The sequence below is a fragment of the Elephas maximus genome, chromosome 2 (genome assembly GCF_024166365.1).
Source record: "Elephas maximus indicus isolate mEleMax1 chromosome 2, mEleMax1 primary haplotype, whole genome shotgun sequence".
NCBI classification, from domain to species: Eukaryota; Metazoa; Chordata; class Mammalia; order Proboscidea; family Elephantidae; genus Elephas; species Elephas maximus.
In genome coordinates, this window is record NC_064820.1 from 126,169,209 (window position 1) to 126,184,231 (window position 15,023).

The 15,023-nt window shown below is 36.9% G+C and overlaps 1 protein-coding gene across 5 annotated transcripts in view; it reads left to right on the forward strand.

Annotated features, from left to right (window-relative positions):
• Nucleotides 1–15,023, forward strand: part of RAPGEF6 (Rap guanine nucleotide exchange factor 6) — a 257,480-nt gene that overhangs the window by 196,947 nt on the left and 45,510 nt on the right. For all 5 annotated transcript variants that reach the window (XM_049872961.1, XM_049872938.1, XM_049872947.1 and 2 more), the window contains 3 exons: nucleotides 2,021–2,178; nucleotides 11,159–11,399; nucleotides 12,257–12,640. In XM_049872961.1, the coding sequence (XP_049728918.1) occupies nucleotides 2,021–2,178; nucleotides 11,159–11,399; nucleotides 12,257–12,640 (783 nt within the window). The remainder of the gene's footprint in view (nucleotides 1–2,020; nucleotides 2,179–11,158; nucleotides 11,400–12,256; nucleotides 12,641–15,023) is intronic.

Consider the following 15,023-nt stretch of genomic DNA (forward strand, 5'->3'; position numbering starts at 1 on the left):
TTCAGTCATATCTTCAGGTTCCGCTTCTAATTCTAGTTCTCTTGCTATTTCCACCACATCTGCAGGTTACTTCCTCCACTGAAGTCTTGAACCCCGCAAAGTCATCCATGAGGTTGGAATCACCTTCTTCCAAACTTCTGTTACTGTTGATACTTTGACCTCCCATGAATCATGGCTGTTCTTAATGTCATCTAGAATGATGAATTCTTTCCAGAAGGTTTTCAATTTACTTTGCCCAGATCCGTCAGAGGAATCACCCTCTGGCAGATACAGCCTTTGAAAATGTATTTCTTAAATTATAAGACTTGAAAGTCAAAATTACTCCTTGATCCATGGGCTGCAGGATGGATGTTGTTTTAGCAGGCATGAAAACATTAATCTCCTTGCATGTTTCCATCAGAGCTCTTGGGTGACCAGGTGCATTGTCAATGAGCAGTAATATTTTGAATGGTATCTTTTTTTCTGAGCAGTACGTCTCAACTGTGGACTTAAAATATTCAGTAAACTGCGCTGTAAACAGATGTGCTGTCATCCAGGGTTTTTTGTTTTCGGAATGTTAAATGAGCACTGGCTTCAACTTAAAGTCACCAGCTGCGTTAACCTCTAACAAGAAAGTCAACCTGTCTTTGAATATTTGAAGTGAGGCATTGACTTCTTCTCTCTAGCTGTGAAAGTCCTAGATAGCATCTTCTTCCAACAGGAAGGTGTTTCATCTACTTTGAAAATCTGTTGTTTAGTGTAGCCACCTTCAGCAGTTGGCTTACGTCTTCTGGGTAACTTGCTGCAGCTTCCATATCAACACTTGCTGCTTCATCTTGCACTTTCATGTTATGGAGTCGGCTTCTTTCCTTAGATCTCATGAAGCAACCTCTGCTAGCTTCCAGCTTTTCTTCTGCTGCTTCCTTGCCTCTCTCAGTCTTCATAAAATTGAAGAAAGTTAGGGCCTCACTCTGAATTAGGCTTTGGCTTAAGGGAATGTTATGGCTGGTTTGATCTTCTACCTAGACCCCTAAAACTTTGTCCATATCGGCAGTAAAGCTGTGTCACTTATTATCTGTGTGTTCACTGGAGTAGCACTTTTAATTTCCTTCAAGAACTTTTCTTTTGCATTCACAACTTGGCTAACTGGTACAAGAGGCCTAGCTTTCGCCTGTCTCAGCCTTTGACATGCCTTCCTCACTGAGCTTAATCGTTTCTAGCTTTGAATTAAAATGAGAGACATGTGACTCTTCCTTTCACTTGAACACTTAGAGGCCATTGTAGGGTTATTAATTTGTCTAATTTCAGTATTGTTGTGTCTCAGGAAATAATGAGGTCCGAAGAGAGGGAGAGAGGCATGGAAATGGCCAGTTGGTGGAACAGTCAGAACACACACAACATTTACCGATTAAGTTTGCCATCTTATATGAGCATGGTTCATGGCACCCCCAGAATAATTACGATAGTGACCTGTGATCAGTGATCTTTGATGTTACTATAACAGGTATAATAATAATGAAAAAGTCTGAAATGTTGGGAGAATTACCAAAATGTGACACAGAGACATGAAGTGAGCACATGCTATTGGAAAAACGGTGCTGATAGACTTGCCCAAAGCAGGGTTGCCACAAACCCTCAATTTGTTAAAAAAAAAAAAAAAAAATGCAATATCTGCAAAGCACAATAAAATGAGGCATGCCTGTGTTAGTGTTCATTGAAGCTGGCAGATCTCAGGGGTTCCCCAAACACTCAGGTTCAATTTCTCTACCAAAACAAGTAGAAAGTAAATATGCCTATTTCTTGATGATATAGTAGAATTACTTGTTTAAATATTATTGGAGAATAGTGGTTAAAAATATCTTTTATTGCTATCTTCATCATTACACATGTTCTGGTCTTTTAAAAAGTCATAATATTTTAATCTAATTTTCAAAATCACCATTTTGAATTAGTTCTATTGTGCCTCAGTGCACAGAGAACAGAAATGTTGACTATTAAGTGCCTGAAATGCTTTGAAGTGATTTGTGACATTCTTTTGAAGTGATGGAGGCCTGAGCCAATCACAGGATGACAGCATTGTGGGCACAAGACATTGTAGGCACAGTCTGGCTATAATGCCGATTCCTGGAACGCTCTCATCCAGCAGCCCAGATCTCCTGCAGCCTACCACCAGCATGTTGGATTTCTCTAATCCTTCAGGTAATTTTTGTCTGTGATTTTATATAGTTTTCTTGGTCCCAGGTAATAAATGAGTCTTATGCAGCACACACTAGATTTGCATATAGCTTTCTTCTCTCACCTCAACATTAGAACTTAATACAAAAAGCTAAAGGAAAGATTATGTCTTTTTAATCTCAGACAGAATGATACTTCCTCCAAAATGAAATAAAAATGCATAAAAAAAGAGACTACTACTGACCACAGATTTAGTAATCCTAATCCAAGCAATGGGTGGAAAGCACACACGCTCTACTCCGCCAAGAAACATACTATCCAGGATGTGGAAGAGAATAAGGCAGATTATTTCAATACAAGCAGTCTCACTTTTCTTCTTCTGTGGTCTTCCTCTGTGTGGTATATAGAAATGTGTTAATAATTGTCTGAAAGCACTGATTTTCCCCCAACACCTGAAGCTAAAGTTATTCATCTTGTTATGTATTGCTGTCAAAGTACTACAGCATCTTTTTCATTGTTGTTCCTACTCTCAGTGTGGGGCATCAGGTTAATTTTTCTGCCATCTCTTCATTTCCAGAGACAGGAATTGTCATAATCTAAGATTCTGTTGCAGTGAAGACAAACTTCAACTTTAAAGAATTAATTATATATCTATCACTTGAAAGGATTGAAATGGCTTTCAATAAAAGATATATACAATTAAAAACTGAAATACGTAATCAGGTGCAAGGAAAGGAGGAAAAAATAGACTTCTACAAAGATCGGTTTAGTTGTGTTTCAGTGTTATTTTTTTTTAATATTTTATTGTGTTTTACGTGAAAGTTTACACAGAAGGTTGGGTTCCCATTTAACAAGTTTTTTATAAATTGTTTCACGACATTGGTTACAGCTTTCACAGTGTGTCAGCATTCTCATTATTTCCATTCTGTTTATTCTGTTTCCTTCAGTCTAGCTTCCTTTCCCCTCCTTGCCTTCTCATCTTCGCTTTTAGGTTAAATGTTGACCATTTGGTCTCATATAGTTGATTGTTTAAGGGGGCACATTACACATCGGTGATACTGTTTTATAAGTCAAGCTATTTTTTGGCTGAAAGGTGACCTCCAGGAGTAGCTTCAGTGCCAAGTTCAAAGGATATCTTAAGGTGATAGTCTTGGGGGTTCCTCTAGTCTCTATTGGTCCAGTAGGTCTGGCCATTGTTAGGGATATGAATATATTCTATGTTTTTCTACCGTTCTATCCAGGACCTTCTATTGTGTCCCTGGTCAGTGTCATTTTTGACTGAAGTCCTAGCAGCTAGTGTAAAAAGAAAGGGACCTTCACCAATTACATAAACCTCAGTACTAGAAAAAGAAAAAATACAAGTGTAGTAGTAAACTTCATGCTTTTTTATAGCCACTTAAATAAAGGCCCAAAGACTTAACATAAAATGCACAGCCGGGTATAGGTCATTCTGCACATTGTTTCTTTCCTGGATTCTTTCATTTGCCTCTTAACCACCGCAGACATTACTAAACCCAATAATCTGTCTTCAACACATTCCACTCTGTGTGGCTGCCAGAGTTCTTTCTAGAACAAAGATCTTAATGAGTCATTACAATGCTTAGAAATTTCCAGTGATTTCTGCATTAGTCAGGGTTCAGTCATGAGGCAATCCACTCCAGTTGTTTGATCAGAGAATGTAGTATCCAAGGTATATAAAATTAATGTTAACCTGAAAGGGTAGAAGAGCCAAGCTACCACAGAGGTAGGAAAACTGCAAACTGGATTCAGCATTTGATATGTGAAGGAAATGCCACTACCAGGGTTAAAAAGCATTACTGGGATGGGTATACCAACAAAAAGCTCACGGGAGAAAACAGAAGGGAGCAAGTCACTTCTTCCTCCATAGCCTTGCAGTCTACCTCTGGTGTCCCCTACTGACAGAACCTAAGAGGGAGCCAGTTGGCAGAGGAGAAACCCAGCATCACAAGGCAGAGCATAAGTGGGTTTAGAGCCAAAAGACAGTAACTTAGCAACTGTCGGTGTTCACCCTCTACAGCATTATTTATAAACCCCCTTTCTAGCCTCCTGTCCTGCCTTTCTACCCACTGTTACTTCATCCTTCTTTCCTGAGTGTGGCATGTACCTTCAGAACCCTCTTTCTTTGCCCATACTGTTCACTGCCTGTGGTACTCTTTTCTCCTTGCATATCAAGTGAGCTTTTTGCTCATTCCTCAATGCTACACTCAAAAGTTGTCTCACCTAAGAAGCCCAGAATCCTCTGATGCAGAGTCAGTTCCTCCTCTTTCAGCAATCCCAGCACATCTTTGTTGTCTCTTACATTGTCTGTCATGTGAAACCATAGGAATTTATTTCTGCGTCTGTGTATGTTCTATGGCAGTACTTCTCATGCTACATAGAAGGCCCACAAATAAAATATACTACCAAAGCCCAAACTAAATATGCATACTTTCGTAAGACAAGGATTTAGGGACATGGGATTTATAGATTTAATGATTTTTACTGTTGTATTTTTGCCGTAGGCATATGTAGAAGTGGGGGCTGGGGAGTAGGGGTCGGGAGGAGAGAGAGAAGTAGGGTAGAATTTGACTGAAAGTACAAAGGGAAGAGGTTGTAATTATTAAAATTCAGAAACTGTGAGCCCCAGGCTGAAACTCAGACCTCTGAAAATGAGGCGCTGCTCAGCTTGATTTCATATTGACTGCATAATTCTCTCCTTAAAAGCACCTGTTAAAAAGACTGTAGTTGCACTTTTAAAATTTGTTCAGAAAAAGTCTGATATGGTTTGGTCTGCAACATCAGGCTCATACCAGTGATATAAATGAACACATATATGATAGGTATTTAAGTTATAAATTATATGTTTAAGCCCCCAAAAAGTACAGTCTTATGAAAGATTTTTTACCTAGTGGTGGTGCTATTTATGCTTATTCTTGCATAAAATATTTGTACATTGCCAATTAATTCCAAATTCAGCTCCTTAAATTATATATGACGGCACTTTATCAGTCTTGAGCTCAGCTATGTTTATGCTGCATGTTTAATGTTATTTCTAGATCAGAAAGAGAGAGAGATGGGGCTGTAGAACTGTTGAATAGTTTACTTTTGATTACTGACTTTTTTATAGTTTTGCCTTGTTTTTGCTGCCTACAGCTGTTGGTTTTTACTGTAAGTATCCAGAAGATGGTATTCTATTGCTCATGTTTGTGTATAGTGTAGTATTTTATTTTCAAAAAGTCAAGTGATAAAGAATTGAATGAAATAGGAAGCAAAGCTTTTCTGTCCACTTACAGAGTAGCCAGTGATAACTGGCATGTCATTTTAGTCATTTTCTTTGAATATACACCTTTTTATGCACATACGAATCAGAGTATTCATACTTTTCTACAACTTATGAACAGTTTTTTTGGAATTTTGACCTAATGCAAGATGAGGCCTAAAAGAATTCAGAGTGTGGCTAAAAGGAATTTGAAGTTTTTTTTCCTGAGTCTCCATGTAGAACTTTTTGCTTCTTCTTTTTTATTTAATTGCACCAGGCTTTTATGTGGTTTCTTCAATGTAACAAACTTCACATTCTTTCTGCATTACAATTCTGGGTTATTTTAACTAGTTTTTCAATTATAAAAGAACACAGTCATAGTTTTAAAAAATTCAAACTATAGAGAAAGTATAAAACTCATTGCTGTCAAGTCGATTCTGACTTACAAAGTATAGACTATGTAAAAGTCCCTACTCCCAGAATTAATTATTGTTGTTGTTAGCTGCTGTCAAGTCACCCCCGACTCATGGTGACCCCATGCATAGCAGGATCAGACCATTGTGATCTATAGGATTTTCATTGCCTGATTTTTCAGAATTGCAGGCCTTTCTTTCTAGTCTATCTTAGTGTGGAAGCTCTGTTGAAAGTTGTTCATTATAGCAAAATGCAAGCTTCCACTGACAGACAAGTAGTGGCTGGGCTTGAGGAGCATTGGCCAGAAATCGAACCCAGGTCTTGTGCATGGAAGGCGAGACTTTTACCACTGAACCACCACTGTCTGCTCCCCAGAATTAACTGTTAAATTACTCATATATCCTTCCAGAAATTTCAGTGCACATAAAACTTGCATACCATTTTCTTCACCCCAAAGGAGATGTACTTTTCTGCCACTTACCCATTTCACGTAACAATATAACATAGATGCTTTTCTATATCAGCATGTTCTACCAAATTTTTTAAACAGTTCATAGTATTCCGCTTAACCACATAGTCCCTGTTAATGGGCTGTTACAGTATTGCCTAAACCTCTGTGTTAACATATCTTTGCATGTTTTATGCAAACGCTTCGCATTATTATATTTTGAATTTCATCAATAAAAAAAATTTGTGGAAATTTTGTTTTCTCTCGTTGTCTAAGCACCTGCAAAATATCATTGCCTTTTGGCCTGCAAAGCCTAAAGTATTTACTGTCTGATCTTTTAGCGAACAAATTCACTAATCCCTGATCTATACCATTATCCTGTTACTCTGCGTTTTCTTTATGGCACTTTTCACTGTCCACATTATCTTGTTTATTTGATTGTTTTCCTTTAACCACTACTTACTCTCTTGAATTTAAGCAAATCGCCTGAGAGCAGGGAGCTTGTATATCTTATTTATCATTGTATCTTTATCATCTGCAACACTGGTTGGTAGATTAACCAGGCACTCAATAAATATTTGTTCAGTGATTAGCAGTTTAAAGCAGAATAAAGGAACAGTTTCTTTGTTTTTTGTTTTTAGATTATTTTAAACGTCTAAAATGTCCTCCCATTTTCAGTGTAATCTCAAATACATGCATCCTTCAGATATCTTTTTTTTTTTTTTGTTTTACTCATAAGACTGTAGTTAGCCCTCTAGAAATTATGCTGTTAGGTTGGAAGTCCAGTTATATGAGGTTCCTATTGAAATATATAGTATATAGGGATTTTATTAATGAAATACGAATCATGAGACTAATAAATGCTGTACTTCTCCAAGAATCTTTTGAAGTGTCTTTTTTGCCTTACTGGATTTTATACATATGTATGTTTTAGCTTCATGCCAAAAATTTGAGGTAATTGGATCATTTCTCCTTGATTCATCTTTATTCTAACCATCTAATCAGTTAACATTTAAGTGTCTGCCATGTGCCAAGTATTATGCTTGGCATCTATGTTGTTCTCCCACTAGCAACAAATAATGTTTGTAGTATATATATAACATTCTAAAATAGAAAAAGAGGCCTCCACTGACATTGGTATCAACATAGAGAATTTTTTTTTTCCCTCTAATGCCGCTTAAAAGATTTTCATTACCTTGACAGAGTGGTTCAGTGGTTGAAGCACTCACCCGCTAATTGAAAAGTCAGTGGTTCAAATCCACCTGCCACTCTGTGGGAGAAAGATGTAGCAGTCTGCTTCCTTAAAGATTACAGCCTTTGCAACCCTATGGGACAGTTCCACTCTGACCTGTAGGGTTGGTGTGAGTCATAATTGACTCTGTGGCAGTGAGTTTTTTGGGTTTTGGATAATTTCATTTTTGAGATCTGTTCTAAAGGCACCCATTTGTGATGTCTGAATCCCTCTTATGTGAGTACATAACATTTTGTCCTTCTCATGGGAAACAGATGGCTTTTACAGACAGACTTTGTTGTGTTATTTAGCAAGACAGGCAACTCAGTTCCTTCCCAAAAGATGTTAGAAGTATCTCAGCAGCAAGAGAAAGGAACATGAAAGGTGTGCAAATTTCTTAGCCCTCTTTGTGATTAAATTTCTCTGAGGCAAGTAATAAAGGGACCAGAACATCTCCCCAGCCCGCCAAGGTCAGCCCCCAAAGATCTAATGAACTGATCCAATTCTAGAGCCCCAGAACGTTGAGACCTGTTTTCCTGAAGAGGATAGAACAATACAAAGAAAAAAAAAAAAAAAACCTCAATGCTGTGGGGTCAACTCCAACTCATGACAACCCCATATATTATAGAGTAGAACTGCTCCATTGGGTTATCTTGGCTGTAATCTTTACGGAAGCAAATCGCCAGGCCTTTCTTCTGTAATGCTGCTCATTGGTTTTGAGCCACCAACCTTTAGTAGTTGAGCGTCAACCATATTGTTTGACTTTTTTTTTATAGAGTTAAAAGGGTAAAACCCTTTTGTCCAGAATCTTTCTCTTGGCAAACTGAAATTTCCATCTGGTTGCAATCATTTTCTAGGGCAAGGGAGCATCTCTGATTTTGGTGAATCATGACCTTACGCTTGGTAGATTCAGAAACCTGATTATGTCAGCAGCACACTAAAGACTGACTCATTAGAAAGAGCAGGAGGCATTTGATGACTCAAGTGTTTGAATACACCAAGAATGCATAGTTTGGTGCATACATCTTTAAAAAGGACCTGAAGAGAGAAAGGAGTCTGCTTTCAGCTTACCAGTGGACCCAAAATATTCAACATCTGTTGGCTAAGGCGCCTTCTCACTGCAATTGTATTCACATATATTCAGCTGAATCTTCCAGACCTGGGAACCAGTCTCTGTCTATATTTGTCACCAAGATTTGAGAAGGGGTACAGGGAGGAGACCATATTCTGTGAAACTGTTTCCTGCCATGTCTATTCTGTTACTGATTTCTTTTAGCTAGAACAAACAAGAGACTATGCCTCACATGGTTTTGAGACTAATTTGTCTTTTCTCTAAACGTTAACATATATAATGCTAAGACGGTAATGCCAGGCAAACAATGTACAATACTTTGAGCCACCCAAATCTCCCCAACTCACCTTCACTGCAGTCATCATCCCAAAAAAGATCACACTAATAAATTCTAATTAATTCTATATCAATGATTTATTATCATAGGAAAAATTTTAGCTTTGTTCATTCTATCAGATCACTTTTTTGGTTACATTAAAATGTAGCCCACTGTCATCAGACTTTGAGCGTTATTTTGGAAATTATACTCATGATAACGAAAAAAAAGAACAAGTTAGAAAAGTCATTATGTACACGTGTATATCGTGAACATTTATTTCAAGGTGGGGCTTATCTCCTAATAACAAAAATCATAAAGGCAAAGACCGAGGTACTTAACCATGTGAACATTTACAATATTTTTGTGTTTTCAACTGTAATAAATAATAGAATATGAAAATGGGAAAAACATTTGCCACTTTATAGTAGATTTGCAAGTGTTGGCTTCTAGTATAATTCAGTAGGAAAAAGCATACAGCATACCAAACATTATTTTGAGAAAGAAAAAAATACAAATAATTCATTAAACAATACCGGTCACTGAACTTCACCAGTAACCAGAGAAACAGAAAACAAAACAATGATGTATTTGAGGGGAGGGAGAGAGTGGCTTTCAAAATCAGGGGGGAAAGCATTATTGAATACACAGTTTGGAAAGGATATGAACAGTTGGGTCTTATACTCTAGGATAAAGTAACCTCTCTGGAGAAGAGTTTGGCAGTATGTTTCAAAAAACCTTAAAATATGCATGCCCTGTAATTCAGCAGTTTTCTTTATTGGGATTTTTTTTTTTCCTGAGGAAATAAGATTGTAGGCAAAGGTTTATCTACTTTAGAGAGAAGTCTTATATTATTTATAATGTAGGAAAATGGTAAACAACTTAAATGTCTAGCTTAAAGGTTTAACCCAAAACCAAAAAACCCAAAAGGTTTAGATAATTTAAATATATAAAATAGTATTATGAACTTAGATCAACAGCCCAATCACAATGGGCAAAGGAATTAAACATTTCACTAAAGAGGTTATACAAATGGCCAACAAGCATATGAAAAGATGCTTAACGTCATCAGTCATTAAGCCCATGGCCGTGAAGTCGATTCTGATTCATAATGACCCTATAGGGCAGAGTAGAACTGCCCCATAGGGTTTCCAAGGCTGTAATCTTTATGGAAGCAGACTGGTACATTTTTCTTCCTCGGAGTGGCTAGTAGATTTGAACCACTCACCTTTTAGTTAGCAGTGAAGCGCTTAACCAACTACTCCACCACCAAAAAAAAAAAAAAAAAAGTCATTATTAGTCATTAAAAAAAGCTACAAATCAAAAACCATGAGATACCACTAGAATGGCTATTACAAAAAATATTGAAAATAACTCGTGTAGGCAAGGATGTGGAGAAATTGGAGCCCTCATCCATTGTTGGTGGGAATGCAAAATGGTACAGCTACTGTGGAAAAAAGCTTGGCAATTCCTTAAACATGGAAACTACCATATGACCTAGCAGTGCCAATCTAGGTGTATACCCAAAATAGTTGAAAGCAGGAACAGAAACTTGTACGCCAGTGTTCATTGCAGTACTGTTTACAATAGCCAGAAGGTGAGCATATCAACAGATGAATGGATAAACAATATGGCATATATATGTATATTATATATATAATGTAATACTACTCATTCATGAAGAGAAAGACCTAATACATACTGCAACATGGATCAATCTTGAAAATATGCTGAGTGAAATAAGTCATTCACAAAAGGACAAATATTCTATGATCCAACTTATATGAAATAGGCAAATGTATAGGACCAGAGTTTATTAGTGGTGACCAAGGGTGGGAGGGAGGGGAAGCCCGGGGATTCAGTGCTTGGAGGTGGTGATGGAATAATTTGGAAACAAATAGTAGTGACAGTTGCACAAACATGATGAACATAATCAATGTTACTGAATTTATACATGTGAAAAATGTTGAATTTGGCAAACGTTTTCTTAATGTATTTTTACCACAATTGAATATTTAAAATGTACATATTATGGAGTACTTTGCACCATTAAAAAAGTAGAATATTCAGTGGTATAAAAATGTTTCTAATTTATTAAATGAAAGAAAATTTGGCTTCCAAATGACATGTATGGTATGATCCCACTATTTATCTTTTTCTTTGTGTTTTCCTATGAACACGTGTTAGTATTTCATCAGTTGCTTTTTGAAGAGTTAAAAGAAATTTTCTTGAAAATAACAAGGCACATCTTTGTATTTATATAGATATTCCTGATCAAGTTATAAGAGTTTTCAAAGCAGATCAACAAAGTTGCTACATTATCATCAGTAAAGACACTACAGCTAAAGAAGTAGTCTGTCATGCTGTTCATGAATTTGGATTGACTGGTGCATCTGACACATATTCTCTCTGTGAAGTTTCTGTTACTCCTGAGGGCGTCATAAAACAGAGACGACTTCCAGACCAATTCTCCAAATTAGCTGATAGGATTCAGCTTAATGGAAGGTGAATGTGCTCATTAGTGAATGTGCTTGTTGGGACCTGTGCCATTTAGAACCCCTGTCAAAATGGGTATTTTAAGTAGAAACATAATCATGTTTTTAGAGTCACTGAGTTCCCTAAAAGTAGAGCAGGGTTGTTTTTTGGTTTTTTTCTTTATCCCAGCTTTTCTTGTTTCTGTAATTATATAAATGGAACCTTAGGGTGTTAGCACTCATAACTGCTAGCTTGAAGTGGGAGAATGAAAGAAAGGGCAGGCAGCTTGCTACATTATTTTAGCACTCCTACAGAAATAAAATCTTGGAACCACTGATACAGTCCAATCTGGTTTTTTACAGATAAGGAAACTGGGTGATGCATATCTTTATATGTATCTAAGTATGTGTCTGTATTAATATATAAATTTCTTTATACTATAACCAGTGTGTACTTTGGGCAAAAGAAGTTGAAATTTTCACAGTTCTTTTTCTAACATGTTTTCCTTTGCCTGTACAGGAAAAAATTTTTAAAGTATCTAAATGTGCTCTGATAATCATTTGAAAATTCTTTCGATAGTGCATTTGGGTTTTTTGTTTGGTTGATTGGTTGGTTTGGTTTAGTTTGGTTTTTTTACTCTGGAAATTTTCCAAGAATAATTTAAATCTTTATCATGAGCCCAGTTCACTTTTTAAAATAATAGATGTCAAGTGGCAAAAAAAGCCCTTTTCATTTAAAGTTTTAATTCTCCATTGCATTTGTAAGCGAATATTCTAACATTTTGGACAAAGAGTTGTTAACAGTAAAATTAAAATTGATATTTTGACAGCAGTAATAAAGAGGAAAAGTACATTTATAAATATGAAATTACTTTTTTTTTTTTTTAGGTATTATTTAAAGAATAACATGGAAACAGAAACATTATGTTCAGATGAAGATGCACAAGAGCTAGTTAAGGAAAGCCAACTATCCATGCTGCAGCTCAGTACCATTGAGATGGCCACCCAGCTGTCAATGAGGGACTTCGATTTGTTTAGAAATATTGAGCCTACTGAATACATTGTTGACCTTTTTAAGTTAGATTCCAAAACAGGAAATACTCACTTAAAGGAGTTTGAGGACATTGTAAACCAAGAAACATTTTGGGTTGCCTCAGAAATTTTAACTGAATCAAATCAGCTCAAACGAATGAAGATTATTAAACATTTTATTAAAATTGCACTTCACTGTCGAGAATGTAAGAACTTCAATTCCATGTTTGCAATAATAAGGTAAGTTTATACAAAATAGGTACAAATAGCTGTATGTGGTTTGGTCATGATATTAAGCATTAATTTGATTTTACGCTTAGGTATTAAATGCCCAGGAGAAGAAAAGTTCAATTAATGCACTGTTATTAATGCATTGTTAGATCTAATATATTCTTCTTTCCAGTGATAATAGCTTTTTCTATTTTTATTTCTTCTGTCACTCACTTAAAACATTTTTTGGTGAGTATGGGTGATTGATTGTCCTCTCATTTCTCTTACTTTCCCCCACTTTGGGTGATTGTATCCTATTTGGACATGTGTTCAGCGACTGGTCTTTATCAACAGACATTTAGTAAGTACTAAAGTACTCTAAGTACCTCTCTCACTGTGATTTGACACTGAAAAATCACAGTGTGGTATCAGTGCTCTAACTTAAAATTGCTATTTTGAAACAACAGTAACAACAAAAGCAATGATAATAATAATAGCAGCCATTTGGTGATCTCTTCCTGTGCCAGGCAGTACATGAAGTATCGCTGGATGTGTTGCCACCCAAGCAAGCTAGGACATTGTAGTTATAAAAATCCAAGTTGATAAGCCCAGGGAAGGAAGTAGATGGTTGCATGAACTCCTGGAAATCTTTTTCTCCCCACTCATCATGAGAAGTCAGTTCTAGGTAGTTTTTGTTTTGTTTTCTTTCTGACTCTCATCCAGTATACTGCTGATCAACAAAGGAATTTAAAGCAAGTCTAATTTAAAGGGAAGGGGACTGTCATTTGGTCCCTCTATAAGACAGTATGTGTGTTTATATATATATAGATGTACAATTCTAATTTTATTAATCCCACCTATCCACACACCTCAAAGAATTTGATAATGATTTGTTTCTATTACAGGGTAAAAAAAGAAATAAAAGTCTATTGTGATAATAAGAAGCTCCTTTATGAAATTAACCAGTGGCTGCAATTGAACTAGATGCGGTAGAAGGAGTGTCAAATAGTATTGAATTAACAGTGGACTTTAGAGACAACTGTACCTGTATATGAATCCTGGCTCTCCCCTGTAGCAGTGGTGTGTCAGTGAAAAACTGAGGACCAGTTTTCTCATCTAAAAAAACACAGGAATTGTACCATCTAGCTCTCATTTTTAAACAGCTAGGTCTAAAACCACAAAGATGCCACTGATAAATACTTAGGAGGCTAGAAAGGGACCCTGTTTGGGTAGGAAGCATTGAGTAAAGGTTTTGGTAATTGGAGACTTAGTTTTCGAGTACTCTATGACTGCTATGTAAAAGGGACAAAATGATAGAGGGCTAAAAAGCATACCTGAGTGACCATCCTCAGTGTGGGGTAAGAACAAAGAGGTGGAGGGTCAATACAAGAAATAGTAGAACAGTAAAATTATGATGTTATTAAACCCAGGGAGAGAGAGTGATTTGAGAGAAGGTGGTGGGCGGTAGGTCCAGGAAGGGTACAGGAAAGAACTGGGATTTGACTAAGAGGCAGAGGTTTGTTTTGTTAAAAAAAAAAAAAATTTTGTTACATGCATTTTCCATGTTGTTGTTAGGTTCCATCAAGTCAGTTCCCACTCATAGCCCACCCTGTGTACAACAGAATGAAACACTGCGCCATCCTCACTATCACTGGGCTTGAGCCAGTTGTTGAAGCCACTGTGTCAATCCATCTAATTGATGGTCTTCCTCTTTATCGCTGACCTTGTACTTTACCAAGCACGATGTCATTCTCCAGGGACTGGTCCCTCCTGATAACATGTGCAAAGTATGTGAGACAAAGTCTTGCCATCCTCGCTCGCTTCTAAGGAGTATTCTGGCTAGACTTCTTCTAAGACAGATTTGTTCGTTCTTTTGGCAGTCCATGGTATCTTCAATATTCTTCTCCAACACCATAATTCAAAGGCATCAATCCATCTTCAGTTTTCCTTTTTCATTGTGCAGCTTTCACGTTCATATAAGGGGAATGAAAACACCATGGCCTGGGTCAGGTGCACCTTAGTCTTCAAAGTAACATCTTTACTTTTTTTAACATTTTTGCTCCAGATTTGCCCTGTGCAGTGCGTCTTTTGATTTCTTGACTGCTTCTTCCATGGGTGTTGATTACTGGTCCAGTTGTGAGGATTTTTGTTTTATGTTGAGGTGTAATCTATAAAGGCTGTGATCTTTGATATTCATCAGTAAGTGCTTCAAGTTCTGTTCACTTTCACCAAGCAAGGTTGTGTCATCTGCATATTGCAAGTTCTTAATGAGTCTTCCTCAAATCCTGATGCCCCGTTCTTCATATAGTCCAGTTTCTCAGATTATTTGCTTAGCATACAGACCAAGTATGGTGAAAGGATACAACCCTGACACACACCTTTCCTGACTTTAAACCGCCCAGTGTCTCTTCGT